A 16,098-nucleotide genomic window follows, 5' to 3' on the forward strand; every position below is an offset into this window, starting at 1 on the left:
GCCATGGGATAGACTTTAGTACAATCTGCACGAGCATGAGAATCGTTGGTTCCGTACAAACCGAGACAAATGTATTTCATTATACACAGATCTACGAGATCACTCTGAGACACCTGCGCCTAAAAGCAGAGTCATCGATTATATCACTCAAAAAGTCATCCGAACAGTTTCTGAACTCTTCATATTTTCCGCCGAATAAAAGGTCATATTATTTGTACCCTGAATGGAGATCTTGGGTGTTTCCAGCGTGGATCAGTTTAGCAATCAATGCATAAGTATGTATGTATGTATGTACATTCACACACAGATGAAATCCTGTTTGCTTGTTGATATTTTATTCAGTTATGCGTGGCTCCTCCTCGAAAGTCATACCATAGTTAGTCTGCATTGGAGATTCCTTCAAAGAACAGTTCTAAATTCAATGATAAAGTAAATTCATGCTCAATTGAAAGCTTCCTTACCTTCTTGTGAATTTTATCAGTGGAACAGTTCATCTGCTTGTTTAATTCTCCGAAATATTGAACGCTCTGATCAGGTCTATTCTTTGTTTTCAAAGCTGAAGTTTACCCTACCCACTGTCGAATGAATAATAAAAGGAAACACAATGCCACTCTGTGTTGGGAGACTTAAAAGAGAAACAGATTTCAAATGTAAGGTTATATTTTTGTCCTGAATCAATTGTCAATATTTTACAAAGAAAATGCCAAACAGAATGCGACACGAAAAGTTTGCTACGATTTGTGTGCAAGAAAAAGGTGAAACTGAAACCGATTTGTAAGTTCGGACAGGTCCAAGGGGCGCTTCTTGGCCGTATTCCAATTGTCTTCCGCTTAGCCGCTTATCGCTGCCAAGTTTGTCCCTATTTTCCAGAGACGTTTCTCTCTTTTCGCTGGCCAACTTTTACTCCGGGTTTCTGTCAGTTGATATCGAAATGTCAGCGCAGGTCTGAGAGCCTGTTGGTCTGCCTGTTGGCCATCCCCGCGGGCTTAGACCATTCAAAGTTGCAATTTCAATTTGTTTTGGCCCTTCAATTTCAGAAAGCAAAGATACTACTTACACTTCTTAAGCAGAAAAATCCAGCTGGGGATGATAATGAAGCAAACGGATGGCAGCAGCAACAATAGTTACAAATACGAGTATTTGCTCAAGGATTTTCCAATTTAAAGTTGAAAATATATGGCATTCGACGGCTGAGGAAAAACGCCAACTAAATAGGAGAACAAATGGCTTAGTAGGATCTTTGCTTGTGGGTCAGGTCACATGAGCCCGCCCCCTATTCTGGTGGGGGGAGAGGGTCACTCTCATTACCCACTCTCGCTTAACACACACACACACACACAAACAAACACATGAGCTGCCGGCAGCACTTAATTACGGAACGCTTTTTTGGGCATGAGCAGCAGCTGCGCTGCCTCTTCCGGCTGACTGCAGGGGCGAATATAGCATTGGGGATAGCTGTAGGGTTAGGGGGAGTGGATACCGCCTTGCCTTGCTTTTCTTGCTGCTCTCTGCTGTTATATGGTATGTGCCACGGGGGCGAGAGCCGAGAGCAGCTGCGCCGTTTGGCTGCCATTTTGCTGTCAATTGCGACATGCATTGTGTGTCTCTGTGTGTGTGTGTTTGTGTGCCAATGATGACGACACCATCTCCTAGCCCCGCTTTCCCTCGTGGCCTAATAGATTTGCCACTCTTTTACTTACCCTCAAAGAGAGTCCCTTCAACTATTGATGCAGAAAATGCAGAAAATTCTACATCCAAATTCTTGGAAAGTTAAAAATTTTTTTTTTGTTAGTTGTGTTCTTCAATGTGATCTAGAATTTGGCATCGTATCAGCAGAACACCTCTCAGAGAGGGTATTTGTTGCTTCGTCGTGGATCAAATTTGTTCCTCCTGTTGTGTATTTTTTGCGCCCAGACATGTGTACAAAAGGCCTCGCCTTTCCCCGACTCAGCATCTGGCCAACGATTTTGCAGCTTTTTGTTAGGTTTTTGCGTTTTAAAATTATTACATCTTATTTACAATGTGCGAGTTGTCGTTGTCGTCGTCCCCGTTGCCAGTGTCGTTGCCGCTGCCGTTGCCGTTACCGCCTTCAAGGCGTGCCAACGACAACATGTTGGCATTTTTGTTGCTGCCGTTGCCGCCTGCTGCTGCTGTTGTTGCTGTTGCTGTTGCTGCTGTTGCTGTTGCATGTTCTTGTTCTGGTGCTTGTGACAAAGAAATGTTGCAAATTAAGCGCTCGGCTGCGTGCGCTGCACAAAGTTTCAAGAGCGCTTCAGAGAACAACAACAAATGGAGCTGCAACAAAATTAAATAAAATGTTGTACGTTTCTTTGTGTACGTCAATATGTACATACCATTAAATACCGCACATGCACGTGCATACTCTGCTACGATTGCATATTGCATTAAGTATACGCAGACTTATTGTTCGTAATTGTATTCCAACATTTTGCACTGCGTATACGTAATATTTCATTATGTTGCTGCATTTCACCCTACCCCAACACCCCCCACCCCAACCACATTTGTTGCCACAGCTGTAAATATGTCATCATTTTACCGGGCACTTTAACCACAGAACGACAGAACTTTCCACCCTCAAGTGCGGTGCTCATTTTCGACTCGTTTGCTGGAAACTGGATTAAATTTTGTTTTTCTCCTTCTTGGCACTTTTATGCGTGTATCCTTCAACGTCATCTGCCACATGCAGGATGCTCTCTGCGGGCACTCTTCATTTTGTGTATCTCTTGCGCTGCTTGACCGCCATAAGTAGCCGGCTTTTTGAATGCCATAATTGCGACAGCCACAAGAGCAAGAATCCCAGTCGGAATCAAAGCGAGAGAACAGAGAGTGGGTCCTCAACCAGAATTAATACACAAAAGAAATTTAATCATACGATTAAATAACGGTTTCTTACATTCGTTTATTCAACTGGAGAATTTCCTTACCATCTTCGGAAGTCAAAACCGAAACAGAATTCATGGAAAGGGACATGGCTTAAATGCCAGCTACCCATTGAAGCTCATTGGTATTTCTTTTAGACTTTTTTAAAGAAGATATTCCATCATGCCAGCAGCCCTTTAAGCTGGCCCACCCATTTGGCAGGATAAGTTTTCCTCCAGCAACACAAAATTCAATTATACGTATAGGCGAGTCCTTGAAAGAGGTTTGATCAGACAACATTCCATTCCCTGATGCCATAATCGTGGTGCCCCAAACCACCACTTTGGCTGTGTCCTGGCCAACGATAACGAGTTGAAGTTGGCCCTAATACATGTCCAGTTGGCATGCAAGTGGCAGCAGTGCTGCTGCAGTCATGTACAGGGGCGGTAATATCGCTAAGAATGCTGGTAATAATATTTGAGGTGCACCGCTGCGATGCCATGCCACATCCACATACACCGTCTCTCCGTTGCCACTTTCACGCTGCTTGGCCATCGCCAGAACGGTCTTCTTCTACTCCTCATCCTCCGCCCCAGCGGCGGCCTGTCCCTGTCCCAAGATGACCCAGAATGCAACTTGTGCAACTTGTGGGTTAGTTACCTGGTTTTTTCTTACACACGTGTGTACGTACAGGAGTACGTTCGTGTGCGTGTGCGTGTGCGTGTGCATGGGTCATGTGACTCGAGGCGAGGCGAGGCTGCAATGTTTTACTTACCACAAAATTCTGTAACTAAACGCACTCGCACATACACATACACATGCAGATGGAGGTGGAGATGGAGGTGGATGTGGATGGTGGGTAAAGCGGTGGATTGGCTGGAGATAGATACAGGATACAACAGGACTACTTATGGAGCACTTGAGGCTGCACGCACACAGGTAAATGCTGCCTGCTGCCTGCTGCATGCGGCATGTTCAACATGGCCACGATGCGACCATATCTCCCAGTTGGCAAGTTTTGTTCGCAACCTTCTCATATAGAGAGTTAGGAGAGGGCCCCGGCGAGAGAAAGAGACAGAGAGGAGGAGGACAGAAGACCCGCCCACAACATATTGTTACGGCAAACGGTAAAGTTCTTGGCCCCAAAATTGTCACCGTTTCAGGTTTCAATGCTGCGCACATTGACAGAATAAACTTTAACCAAAATTTAAGTGCGCTGCCCCAGGACGTTGCTGGCCCTTGCCACAAGCACTTGAATTTTAAATTCCTGTAAAATGTCCGAAAATGGAAGGTCGCCGGGATTTGGTTACCTTGCAAGAGCGGTAGAGTGCCTTGAATAATAATAGATTCAAATTGGATTCGATAAGAGAGCAGGGTGGAAAATACTCGTATTTAAAAACTGCTGGAAAATCAGTTAAAAAATCAAATTGGGTAATTTGTCGAGCCGAGCCCTACCATCCGCCCCGAACTTCCCCAGGAGAATCGCTTTAACTTCAGCTTAATGCTAAGTGCACTTTTGGCTAATTTGGCAATCATTTAGGCACTCAGCCAGCCAATCAGTTAGTCAGTCAGTGAGTCACTCACTCACCCAGATAGCCAATCAGCAGGAGTCGCAGTCGGCCTACGTTTGTGGCCCAGAAACAGCATCGTAATTGGATTGCCGGCTGCTTGTTTCACTCGTAATGGCCACGAGGATGAAACTCAATTGCAAAGCGCGTTCAGATTCGAGCGGTTGCTGTCGTTGTTTAATCAAGCGTCGCAAAATCAATAGGCCCATACAAACAAATACTATTGCTGGCTCCAGCCCGTACAACGTTGCGTATACGCAATTGGAGCGAAGAGGGAGGACCATGTCTGGACGTAGCTTGATAAAAACCAAGCAGATAAATCAGGAAATTGTCGAGTGTGAGCACTTAGCAGCAAGTGCCATCCAAGGGGCTACACAAAAACTGAAACCAAATTGAAAACTAAACCCAAACTCATTTATTTCTCGGCCAGAGTCGGCAAACAGCTGGCAGCCATTTCAATTAAATTAATAAAATATTTGAATGTGTCGCTGGATCGATAAATATGAATTATGTCCCATGTGGAAATGGATTGAAAAGCGGAATGAGGCAGCAAACACTCTCACACATTTAATTAGAGCAAACAGCACACTCAGAGGTTGACAGACGGCTGCTTCTGAGGCTGATGCCTGTCCAAGGCGGAATTGAGAGGCCACTCTCCAGAGTGCAACATGAGACAGCAGAACGGCAGAACTACAGAGCTGCAGAAATGGAGGTAGAAGTTCTTTATTTCGCTTTGCTTGCATAATTTTTAGCACATCCATCCATTCGATAACGAAATAAATTGCTTTCAACGAATGTTCAGTGCTTTGATTAATAGCCGGAGAGGAGAGCACACACACACACAGGAAGTGGAAGAGAAGCCAGGGCGGCCAATGATTGGACTGCCACTGCAAATCCTTCATTACTTCAATGCCCCTGCTCTCTGTTTCCTGGGGTTCGTGCTCCTTGCTCCTTGTCCGTGCTCCGTGCTCCTTTCTCCCTGCTGATGAGCGCACATTTACTTAAATGTTCTTGCTTCGGTTGCTCCTTCTCGGCTGTTCCTTCCTGTGTGTTTGCGCTGTACGAATTTAATTGAGTGCTAAATGGCACGTAAACTGATAGGTCAACACACACACACACATTCACCCCACACTCACATCACACCACACAACTCTACACCCTGACATGCCCGCACAGTCAGGGCTTAGAGGCGTTGGGGCGCTGCATAGACAAACTTTCATTTGCTGGCCACATGTGTGCGTCCCGATCCCCAATCCAAATCGTTCTGTCAGCTGCAAAGGCTAAGGCAAGGCGTCGTCAAGGACACACACACACACACCCCACCCCTTAGTTTGAAAGGGAAACGTGGCCTAATGTGCATCAACGTTTCAACAAATCAGCAAACAGTTGCCAAATTGCGAGGGCCACAACGTAGGACGGAGGATGGATTTAGACTGAGACTGAGACATTCAATTAATTTCATTATAGGAGAAAGTTTTGCATTGAAGGATGTGGCCATGTCCATGGCCTGCTGTGCTAGTTTTCCTTGGGAATTCATTTTTACACTTTCTGATTTTAGCCTCCCTTTGAGAGCGTCACATTAGCAGGACAATTTGTTGGGTAATCTCCTTTGGGGCCACCAAGTTCAGGCCACATTTCCATTTCGGCTTTTGGCCTGGCAAACTTTTTTGGCCCGATAATCCAATGTTCACAAAGGATATACGAGCATTGTATCTGTGTGGACCAAGATAAACGTCAACACGTGCAAATAAAGCATTAAAACAGCCACAGCCACAGCTACAGCTACAGCTCCAGACGAGTATTAAAGCCAAGACAGAGAGAGAGTGGGAGAGGGAGAGAAAGAGAGCGAGAGATGTTGCGAATGCCTTGACCGCAATGACTCAAATGACGAACGGCAAAGGGCATACCGACCAGAGTCAGAGCCACAGCCACAGCCATTCCACGACCCATGCTCTGACTTACGCAAACAGTCAGTCGGACACCCACACACATGTGTGTATGTGTGTGTGTGTGTGTGTGCACACCCACGGACAAGGACGCACGTCTCAAGTTTATCAAAGGAAAAGGAATGGAATGGAAAGTAAAGGAAAAGACGGGCAGAAAAACACCAAACACAAAAAGCTACAAAGGGAGCTCCAAGAGGATGAGGTAACAGGTCAGGCCACACTTAATTCATTCGTGATTTATATGAGTCGCTTTCGGGGACTTAAAATGTGGTTACAGCTTTTGGCTTTGGCTTAGATTTTTGGGCTGGCTTTGGCTCCGACTTTGGCTTTGGATTTTGGCTACAACTAACGAAACTATGTGTGCGGTCTGCTCTGGGCGAAAGATTTTCCTGCGCTCAATTAAAAATTCCCCTTGAGCTGCTCAAAATTCAATTGAAATTCTCCCATAGAAAAGCAAGCCCCCCAGCCCACCCATCGAGAATTCACTTGCAGCTCAACAAAGTCGAAAAAGCCAGCAAAACCGCTGATAAAATACATACATACATATATAGAGACTTGGCTAAGCCTGTGAAAACAAGTTTTTTGGCTAGCTGGAGGATAGAGGAATAGCCGGATAGCTGGCAGCCTCCGTACGGTATTTTGTCACTTTGACAAAATTGTTTGGTAGTTTGGTAGCTCGGCCTCAGCCTCAGTCCCAGCCCAATCCCAATCGCAATGCCCGAGCCCGAGACCAAGCCCAAACCCGAGCCCGAGCACAACTTGTCGTTCAAGTGACATTCAATTATTATTTCAGCCAGGCAGTGCACAAACTTTGCCAACGAAACGAAACGAAACCAAACGAAACGAGACTCTGCGACAAACGACAATATTGTTAGAATGTATTACAGTCAGACAAATGCCGGACGACAGTCAGGTCTGACAGTCACAGCCGACAGACAAATGGTCGAAGAGGAGCGTAGCGATCTCCTGACAGATGGAGGGGCACATAATACGTATTTGCGCATTAAATTCAAAACTTTTCAAATAGTTTTGTGCCAAATAAAATCAAAACGAAATGTACAACAAAAATATAAGGGAATTAGTTCAGACATACATAAGTATATATATGTATATATAATAAAATGAAAATGAAAACTTTTAAATTGCATTTTGAATGCGAAATGCTGCGACACTCTGCGAAGACGACTCATTCCCTATTATAGGGCTTAGAAAGGCATTCTAACTGATTAAGTCAGAGTTTGGCGAGAGTTTCGTCTGAAAGTTTTGGCCAAAGAGGAGAGTACCTGCAGAAATGCTGGGTGAATGTTCCTATAGTCTTGGGGACTCCCTGCCTTTGGACAAGAACTGTCGATGATAAGTGCACGAACTGTTGTTCAATTTAGCAACTTTTGTTGAAGCAAATTAGTTGATAGAGGAATCTTTAGGGGATCTTCAAGTGACTTTCTGTCACTCACAGTTTTGAGAATGTCAAAGCATAAATACATACGACAGAATGGTAGGCGGCAGGCGGCAGAGTGGCAGTTAGCGGACTCCTGGGATTGTCTGGCTATCAGGTCTCGTTCGTACTTTGATAATGTGGCCATGATTACTGAACAACATAAGTTTAACCCTATCAGAAATAAATATAACCAAAATTAGCTCGAATAAATCTCTCCCTAATCCAATTGTTGGCGTTGTATATAAAAATCACTGAAATACTGAAAAGTTTCTGCTCGATTTTCCCCAACAATTTTACGCCCGCACGCTGTCAGAGCGTAGGTGAATCCTGACTGCCGAATGCAAATGAAAATGTAAATGGAAGTTGCAGTTGGATCAGAAGTTGGAGCTGGAGTTCTTTCAGCCGGATAACTTGTAATGTGGAAAGGGCGAGAGCAGAGGCAGAGCCAGGAGCCCCAAACCAAAAAGCAGGCAGCTTAAAATTAATGACAGCAACGTAAATGTCAGCGCAGAGTGAAAAACAAGCGCAAAAAAGCGAGGCACAACTTTTAGCCAGCCACAACGTGTGGCCAAAAACAATGCTAAAGCTGGGTGAGTGTCGTGATGTTGTGGATGTGGATGTGGAAGGATGATGCCGGCGCGAAGTCGCCTGCGATGCATGGCTTCCGGTTTTTGTTCGCGCGCTGGTATTTGCTGCCACGCCCTGTTGCAGGCCCTGCTTGCTGTAGGTGCCCTGTAACTGCCACCATTGCGTGCGCGAGTGTCACATATGCACATTTTATTTATAAACTTGCAGCAAAGTGGAAAATAAAAAGCAGTCGACTCCTCGGAATGCCATGCCACCTCAACAGGCAGGACAGGCAGGACAGGCAGACCAGCCAGCCAGCCAGCCAGACCAGCCCTCGGGCCACCCATTTCGGACGTTGCATGAGCCCGCGATAAAGCCCGTAAAATGCTTATCACGGCCCAGCCGGATGTGCACAGTGTCAAGCAGCAGCGGCAAAGCGTTTTTATATCCGCTGCGATGTGTATGCGATAGTTTAATGCATAATTGAAAAGCACGCAGAGTGGAACAATAGACCAAACCGTGGGGGGAGTTGCCATTGGCCAGCCAGCTGCTCAGTGCTGCCTCGGGCCCCGTGCGTCCAGCAAGGCCATTTAACCCATTTCCGAAGAGTCCATTGGGCGGACAAGCGGATCGCCAGTGAAAATATTCGTTGAAAAATATTGCACCATAAATTGGCTGCCATGACATAAACATTTCTGAATAGATTAGTCGGACTCATGCTTGACCGGAAGCCAGCCAAAGTTGATTCGTAGGGAGAAGTAAAGCAGAAGCGAACAAAAACAGTTTATGGGGCATAGAAAGGAATGCTTGCAAAGGAATGGACTTAAACTTCTTTAAGGCTATTGATCTCTATCAGTCTTAAGTGAGATAAAGATTTAATAGAGAGAGAGAGATTAATATATTTCATACATCCATATTTTGAGAGGAAACATCTTCAGAATTTGCTAGTTTTGATTACCGAAATATGATTACTTAAGCAAGCCACATTTTCCACGTACCCAACATTTTCTCAATTTTGCCTGTGCTATTTTCTAAGAATCTATTCAAATAAATAGCTCGAGACACTTGAGAACCACTTAGTGTTAAGTGGCATTGGGTTTTCTCCTGCTTGGCATGTTGTTGCTCGAGTCGCACTTCAATTACAATCTCCAGCAGGAGGCACAGGAGTCGGGAGCAGAGTGGAAGAGCGGGAGTAAATCACAAATGAAAAGCAATCAACATTTTTGTGCTGTTTCGCACTTGTTTGCACTTGATAATGGTAATTATTTAACATTTATCGGCTCAATTGAGCACGAAACAATCGCTGTTAATGAACTGTATGATTGATCTGGGCTTCTTTTGCCAGAGGTCTCTTTAGCAGGAAACAGAATGAAGCGGGAAGCCGCCTCTGTAAGCTTGGCGGCTTGGAACAGCGGAAGGGAGGCAATTGTGGCCTAATTGAATGGCGCTTAGCCGCAGTCAAATCGCTGCTTTATGTCGCTCTTCAATTGCACTTGCAGGGTGCAAGTGGCAGGGACCAAGTGGCTGGCTGCCATTTCAGCTCTCTCCATACCGAGCGCCATCCGGTACAAACAAAACGCGTTCAACAAAATGTAAAAATACTGCCAAAGTATGCAAAGCTGCTCGTAAAAACACTCAAAAAGTACGTGCATGGAGCTCAGAGGCTGCTGCACTGAGAGGAGTCCTTCGTCCTTGAGCTTCTATTTGTGCCACGCTCTCCCGCTCTCCATCTATTTACGTCTGTGTTTGTGTGTGTGTGTGTGTGTGAGTGTCTGGAGCTTGGTAGTTGCTTAGCTGCTTCCGGCCGCCTCTTGCCAAGCCCCATGACCGGTTTCCTTCCTGAAAATCCATCAGCGCTAATTTTGCATATTTCAGTTTCCATTTTTTTTTTTTTTGTGATTCCTCCCTCCGTCTTACACATTTTACTTCCTTCTTCTTCTTCGCCGGCTCATTCTCCTGCTCATCCGCCCATCGTCTGTGCACTTTATTCGCCTTTGTTTGGCTAAGCCGGCTTCTGACTTGTGTTTTCACAGCCTTAGCCCCCAAAGATATTTAAGCCATGGAGTGGCTAGGGGTACAGGAGGGCGGGAGCAAGAGCACAGGGTCATGCGAGAGAGTGAGCTGCAGTGTCTGTCCCGCATGATGATGAATTATGTGGGCCACGTACGTTATTAATAATTCCTGTGCTGTCAACAAATACATTGTCTTGTGGCACACTGCCTGCTGCCTATTGCTGCTGCTTCCCACGCTGGTTCCCACTGCGTAGGCGTGATATGTTGCTACCCCCCCGAAATATATATAGATAAATGGAGATAGACAAATGCGGCATTCAAATTTATTGGCCATCTTGTTGTGCAACCGCAGCCACCCGAATTCGAATGGGGAGAGAGAGTGAGAGAGCAGACCATCTGTTAACATCTTTCATACATACATACATCAGAGATGCCAATCTGAACACATGAAACCCCCACCGGCAGGATATGCGCCGTGTATTACATCAGTGGGAATCAGCACATCCACTGAATCTAAGCTGTTTGTTTGCACATTGTGCGGTGACGAGTGGAGTACCAAAGTTAATTGCTTGAAAAATGCTACTCAATCAATTACGAGGACACCCGCGAGCGAATGGCGGATGGCAGAAGAGCTGTGCACTGTGCATACACATGTAATTGATACATGCCCTTGGGCTGAGGTCCGTCAAGGTGTTGCGGGAGGTGTACAGTTGCTTTACACGGTACCTGGAGAGTACTTATCGGGGTGTATATATTGTATCTGCTCGTATGTTACACACGCGATTAAGTGCCCTTCATTGTCTGCTTACTCTCAAATTGAAACTCAAAGGAACCTTGTTATAGGGTACACCTTATAGTCGGTTCGCCCGACTACATATGTATATCGTTCTTTCCTGTTTTTGTTTGATCTATATATATGGAGGCAGGCTCGCGTGCAAGACCGTTCAGATGGAGTGGCAATGGATCGGTCGACCACTCAACGAGTGTGTCCTGTCCGTCTGAGTGTGTAACATTGCCACTTGATTTCGGCAATTAAGCAATATACTCGTACACGTATAGTCCCAAAGAAATCTGGAATGGGCAGTGGCGAATGGCGAATGGCAGCACAGATTATTTATCGCATCGGGCAATCAATTTATTAATGACCCCTGGCCTGCAGCTTCAAGCTTCGGAGATATTAGCTAATTATTTGGTGGCCGGCAGTTTGATGTTTAAATATTTCATACGCTTCGACTGACAGCGGGTTTGTGTGGGCTGTGGCTGGGGGAGGGGGTTGGAATCACAGAAGTCTGGCAATTTCCCCCGACTCTCCTCGAGCATCGACCAAACACTGCAGCATTAATTAAATATTTATGCACAAACATGTGCCCTGTTCAGGGGCCAAACAGAGCGCAACAAATAAAGACGGTCGAGAGAGAGGATGAAGACGGTCGACGGTCAATTCTGCTGCTACGTCTGTTACGGCACGCTGACTCCAGCAACATCGTAGTCCGCCGGAGTGCTCCTTGAACTCCTGCTCGTACTCGTACTCTTACATGTGTATAACCTGCTTTTATTTACCCCCATTTCAGTATGTATGTATGTGTGTATGTGTCTTATTGTTCAAGTACAAATTTAACATGTAAGCTCAAGACAATGCAATAAAGTTGAAATTAGTTCGGGCCATAATTTCAGGTGAACATCCGGAGGCCATGCAAACAGGCTCATCCGGTTGTCAGTACAATTGGCTGACAATTGTCCTGCTGCTGGGACTCGTCCTGTGCTACAGTCAACAGTGCACAGCCGCACTGCCATCTCAGTTGCCAGGGTCAGAAACAGCAGCACCAGCAGCAACAGCAGCACCAGCAAGTGCAGCCAGTGAAAGTGCAACTGGCACTGCCACATCGAGGAAGCGTTGCCCTGCGGTCGCCAGCTGCCACCAAGCCGCAAGCCACGCCAACACTCTGGCCCTGGCCCAGACCCAGGCCAAACGCCACTGTCACAGATGATCGAATGGAGGCGACAATGGCGGACAGCAGCAGCAGAAGCAGCAGCAACCACAACTATCTAGCGTAATTTAAGGAGACACATGAAATGTGTAAGCGTGCGAGTGAGTATAAGTCCGAGTGAATGGGCATTTGAGTGTTTGCTATTCAGTCATAAGTGTGTCAGTTTTAAACTATCAACTCAAAGTACTCAAAGTGGGAGAGTGGTAACTGCAGCACTCAGCATTTGCTGCACAATGTGGCACAATGGCCTAGTAATTGAAACCTATAATCTGATAGTTCTGATAGTAAGTGCAATCTACATTCCCTAATACATAAACAGTCAGAAGAAAGATCCAAAATCGTTGACTTCCACCAACTACCTTTCGACCTTCATTAAAATCTGTTAATTAAAATATAATTAGCCAACGGAATGGGATTAATTCCAACCCATTCCATTGCCCCTGCCATTGTAAAGCATTAAAAGCGTCTATTTAAATATGTGTGTGTAAGCTAAAAGATTACTGTTTAATGTGTATATTTTAACCAAAACAAAAAAAAAAGGAATCAAAACTAACCATAGTGAGAGTGTAAATAAACAAACTTGAACGTAATTGCAGCATAAATGCAGAAAGGCAAACACAAAGTATGATAGGAATGAGTAATCTCTTTGGCCAGCGGCGAGGACTCTTTTTAATATATATCAATGAATAATCAAATAATGTGCAGAAGCTCCATATTCCATAATTAGATAAAAACGTACATTGCGTGCCAGGCAGCAGACAGCAGCAGCGCACAGCATCGAGCCATAAAACATTTAAATTGTTGCCATATCAATATCATGCAAATATTTGCATTGCGCAATTTTCCACCAAACTAAATGTAAATTTGATTTCCCCTTAAAAACCGTTTATTTATTTCTTATTGCCACGGCATTTTGTGTCAATATTCAATAATTTAATGACATTCTACAGTGAGCTAAAACAATTTGATTTTAGTTGAAAAAAAATGCAGTTAGTCTAATAGAGAGAGTTGGTCAATATTTTCTTCAACAATGTTGGCATCCAAAAAGTTAATTTGATTTCCGTTAGCTCGTTTTCAACACAACTTTAATTATAATAATTGTATGGCTCTATTAAGCGAACACTCACCGCGTTGACAGGACAATTCTTTTAGTTGTAATATTTCATAATTATAAAAAAAAAACGTAATTACATTGAATGACACAAGTGCCAGCAAGTACATAAGTGTGCCATTACGCGTAACAAAAAATCCGCTGATTCCCCCTCGATCAAATTGCATAAATTGATTCTATTAAGCAATGATACTCGTGAAATGTGGAAAAAAAAAATAAACATAATTTCGATTGGTGGTACAAAAAAGTTGCAATAAAAACCCGATTGACACACATATAATATCTCTCATAATTGTTATAATTAAAAAACAACAGTTTTACTGCCCGAACAAAGGGATAAATTAAATAACATTTGTTAGCCAAATCAAGCAATAACCAAACTCAAACTGGCCCCCATCAAAACCTATTGAGATCGTTTGGCCAATTAAAATGTACGCCGCTGATGTGTTTGCGCCCCATCCACTTTTTATAATGAAACATAATTCCAAATTATGCATTGCCATTGTGTGTTTCTGCGGTCGGAGAAAGACAGAGCAAATTATATTAATTTCAGTTAAGCTGTAAAAATAATTTTAGCCATAAGCCGATTTTATGTGTGTGTGTTATCGGGCAAATTGTATCATAAATGTTAATGTATCAGGTGCACAGGATAGATTTATCGGAGAATACAAGTACAGGAAAAGTGATCAATAGAAACGGATCTTCCTGTACATCTATCTATATGTCTGTCTGTCTGTATCAATAACCGAACCTAGTACGAAATACATTTGTAAATACCAATCCAAAGCCCACTTTCCAATCCTATCGCAGGTATCCTGCCATCCTGGCAGTTTTGGGGACTGTAAATCCATCTGAAACTGCAGCTAACCAATCAAAAAGATAGATAACCATACACAAATAGCTACACAGAGATTTGAGTTAAGTGTGAATAAATACATATGCCAGCCAATTTGTAATTCAGAAATGGTAATGCCCATAAGCCCGCAGGCATTTGCCGTAAACAGTAGTGCATACTGCAGTACATACATATAAATCTATATAATCGCAGGCCGTCAACTAAGTAATTCCTGTATATTAAAGTTAATTAGTGAGAGCCGAGAACTATGCATTAGCCCCCCCAATGGCATACCATACCATGCATAGTTGAGTAGTTTTAATAAAGCAATCGAACTGTATAAAACGATGATAAAACCCCACTACTTTTAGCTGTTGAATTAACTACGAGTTGAACTAATCGGCAGACTAGTCGAATGGGTGTTTTTGCGAGTGCAGGAAGTCAGGCACGCGGCTGGGTTATAAATACGAGTATGACATCATATAAAAACATAGCGAAGCATTACAATAATAAACATATAGCAATAATAACTAAAGAACACAATTGTTGTTTGTCGCCAGAGTATTGTATGGCCTCAAAAAACAACAAACAACAACCAACAGAACAACAGCGAAATGAGATACGATTAAAATTTTTTATTTAAAAATTAAGTCAATCGTGGCGTTTTTATTCGGGGGATTAGCTTCTCCAGATGGGATCCTGGGTGAGTGTGAGCCGCTATGAACTGTTGAATTATTTATGCAAACTACAAGGGAACACAACAGCTGGCTCTCCGTTCTCCATGCTGGTGCTGCAACACACTCAACGACAGCCCCAAGAAATGAAAAATAAGCTGCAACGTATGCGTGTGTCACATGTAATCGCTGGATTATGGACAGCTTGGCCAGGAGAGCAGGAGATGTGAAAGGAACTCCTCCGGCTCTGGGGCTGGCGTTGAAAACTGGGTCAGCAAATAAATCGAAATGGCTTAAGACAAGAGAAGGAAAAACCATAGAACAGCTATGGCTTATGCGACCCAAACAGATTGCTCCCGGGCATAGGGTATGGTATGGGCAGGGTGTGGAAAGAGTAAGTATTTGCACGGCTGTTAGTTATAAAACAATTTGCATTTGATGTCCTTGCGATGTGTTATAAAAACAAAGGACATGCTTAAGTCTCTAATTGCTCTCAGCGCAAATGAAGTGAAAGGACACAGGTAACTTGCCGCATTCTGAAATTTACGTGCATTTTATGTTTAATTTATTATATAATTTCTCTTAAGTTTAGTTATTTTACGTTTCTTTTCATAAGTTCACAGTTCAAAAACAATTATGAGTTAATCCCGGCAAAGGATCTAATTAATTTATCTAATTACTCAAGCTTTGTTCTGTTTTGGCATTTTCAGCTCATCAACCATTCCGCGTTGACCATGCTGTGGAGCTTTGATAATCCAGGAACCGCAACCGCAGTCAAATGCCAATCGAAGTGCACTCTGCTCTCAGCACATTAATTAAGAAGTGTGCTTGAGGGCGGCAGCTTTGGACCGCTGCCAGATGGTGGAATGCAACGGTAGTTCTATTAAAATGGCCCACAAAATACCAATGCTCCCGAATTCGAAATAAAAATAATAATATTGCGACGTCATGGCCACAAATTGACCGCGGACCCAGTTCAATCATATCGCAACCATAAGCCCTGCCCAATTGGACGAACCCCGCTATAAAGTTGAGGATGGGACAATTTTTGGAAACGGCTGAGAATTGGTAAGAAA

At 44.0% G+C, this 16,098-nt stretch overlaps 1 protein-coding gene across 2 annotated transcripts in view; it reads left to right on the plus strand.

The window, feature by feature from the left end:
• LOC111070909 (junctional adhesion molecule A) overlaps positions 1 to 14,966 on the plus strand; it is a 107,407-nt gene extending 92,441 nt beyond the window's left edge. Inside the window, exon 7 of one of the 2 annotated variants that reach the window (XM_022361951.2) lies at positions 12,071 to 14,966. In XM_022361951.2, the coding sequence (XP_022217643.1) occupies positions 12,071 to 12,402 (332 nt within the window). In that variant the 3' untranslated portion in view covers positions 12,403 to 14,966. The remainder of the gene's footprint in view (positions 1 to 12,070) is intronic. The other variant, XM_022361952.2, reaches the window with a different exon arrangement.
• Positions 14,967 to 16,098: the final 1,132 nt, after the last annotated feature.

Source organism: Drosophila obscura, unplaced genomic scaffold, assembly GCF_018151105.1.
Source record: "Drosophila obscura isolate BZ-5 IFL unplaced genomic scaffold, ASM1815110v1 contig_208, whole genome shotgun sequence".
In the NCBI taxonomy this organism is placed as follows: Eukaryota; Metazoa; Arthropoda; class Insecta; order Diptera; family Drosophilidae; genus Drosophila; species Drosophila obscura.